At 39.4% G+C, this 1,586-nt stretch overlaps 1 protein-coding gene across 1 annotated transcript in view; it reads right to left on the bottom strand.

Moving 5' to 3' along the window:
* LOC107693437 (probable H/ACA ribonucleoprotein complex subunit 1) overlaps positions 1-1,391 on the bottom strand; it is a 6,023-nt gene extending 4,632 nt beyond the window's left edge. The window contains exons 1-2 of the mRNA XM_016492827.1: positions 1,053-1,391; positions 278-436 (exon numbers count right to left, since the gene is read on the bottom strand). Coding sequence (XP_016348313.1) covers positions 278-436; positions 1,053-1,140 — 247 coding nt within the window. The 5' untranslated portion in view covers positions 1,141-1,391. The remainder of the gene's footprint in view (positions 1-277; positions 437-1,052) is intronic.
* Positions 1,392-1,586: the final 195 nt, after the last annotated feature.

Here is a 1,586-nt window from a genome sequence, read left to right as displayed (position 1 = left end):
ATACTACAGCGAGAATAAAAGTTACGCCTTCTTTCTTTGCGTGAATATTTGGGCGGCGTTATGCAAATCTTCCCATATAGTGATGTAGATATGTGGGAGCCGTTTTAGGTAGGCGTGGCTGAATCTTAACTTTTATAAAGAATATCTCTTTGGATTTGAGACTTTAGTCTTTGCAACTTTACAGATCTTCTTTATGCACCAAGAGCTTGTAACACTCCAAAGAGAAAGGAAAAATTGAAATAGCATCATATGACCCCTTTAAGTATCAAATGCTTGCCTTGGTACTGCTGCGCTCCTCGTCTGAGTCCCCTCTGCTGCTGTGGAACCTGGTTGAGTTTCTTCAAGACGTTGTTCCTGTTAGCAGCACGTTTAGTTTTAGCTATGTTGCCAGCTCGGCTCGCCTTCAGTTTCTTCTTATTCAGCTTTATAATGTCATCTGTGAAATAAAAATGAACAAAGTGTTTCACCTCTGGTTTACTTTAAAAGGGCCTCTAAAATAGAAAATCAATAGAAGATTAATGGTATGAATTACATATCAGATAATATTTGTGTATATTACTTGTTTGAGCTAAATAGGGGAAAAATAGGTAGTAATTTACAGCATGCAGCATATTAAGGCTCCTTCGCTTTTATTTTATATTTATTTGTTGAGTGGAGGGTTTCCTATTTAAAATCCCTCTCAAAATACGCCAGATATGCATGATAAATCGACAAAAAAAAAACGTAAAAGCTGACCAAATAATGAAGGTCTGTATTAATATAGCTGACTGACTGCTAGCCATACTGTGGCTACAGTAAAGATGGATGAAGGTTTTATTTTACATTTACTATAACTTGCTTAATTTTAGTCATTCACAAGCACAGATCATTTCAGTCATTTATTATCATGCTAAACTCAAGGGAAATGATGTGTGTGCACGAGCACGTTGGTTTAACAGCTGTTGAATGTATGTGACAGCTGACCGCTGTTGCTCGACACGTCAACACGGATACTGCCAACTCATTCAAATCACAATGACTTTAAGTTAATGTCTCGCCTCGCAATTACTAACCTAATGACAAGTCGATTTTGTCCGAGCTTGAAGCTTGAGGCTCCTGCATTTGCTCTGTACTCTCCATCTGAACATCATTCTCCCCCATTTCGTCTCCCAATGTCGTTACGCACGCAAAAGTTTCAGAAGCGTCGCGTGAATAGAAAACGCCACAGTATTTACACTCGATAGCTTCCAAAGGTGTCAAAACAGAAACGCCACTGACGAGACGAACTATGAAACTTTTTAAATCAACCCGGTTTCAAGGCGCTTTCTTTGCGTCGATCGAGTGAACGGTGAGTCCTAGCAGTGTGACCCGCCCAGCAGCGCTATGAATCTGACGACCAGCGTGTGACAAGAGCCCGAAATAGCACTGTGTCTAATCCCGGTAGTAGGCAGGTCTTTAAGGTGCTTTACAACACAACTAGCGGCAGGAATTCAATTCTTTAAAACTTTTCCCTCAGTTATTTTGGTTATCATAATTACAGACAAAACATTTTTTATTCTTAAATATTTTTAGAGTTCATCCAAATTAATTCCCCCCCCCCCCAAATT

This window comes from Sinocyclocheilus anshuiensis, unplaced genomic scaffold, assembly GCF_001515605.1.
Source record: "Sinocyclocheilus anshuiensis isolate Anshui unplaced genomic scaffold, SAMN03320099.WGS_v1.1 scaffold1296, whole genome shotgun sequence".
Lineage (NCBI taxonomy): Eukaryota > Metazoa > Chordata > Actinopteri > Cypriniformes > Cyprinidae > Sinocyclocheilus > Sinocyclocheilus anshuiensis.
This window is presented reverse-complemented; position numbering and strand designations above follow the sequence as displayed.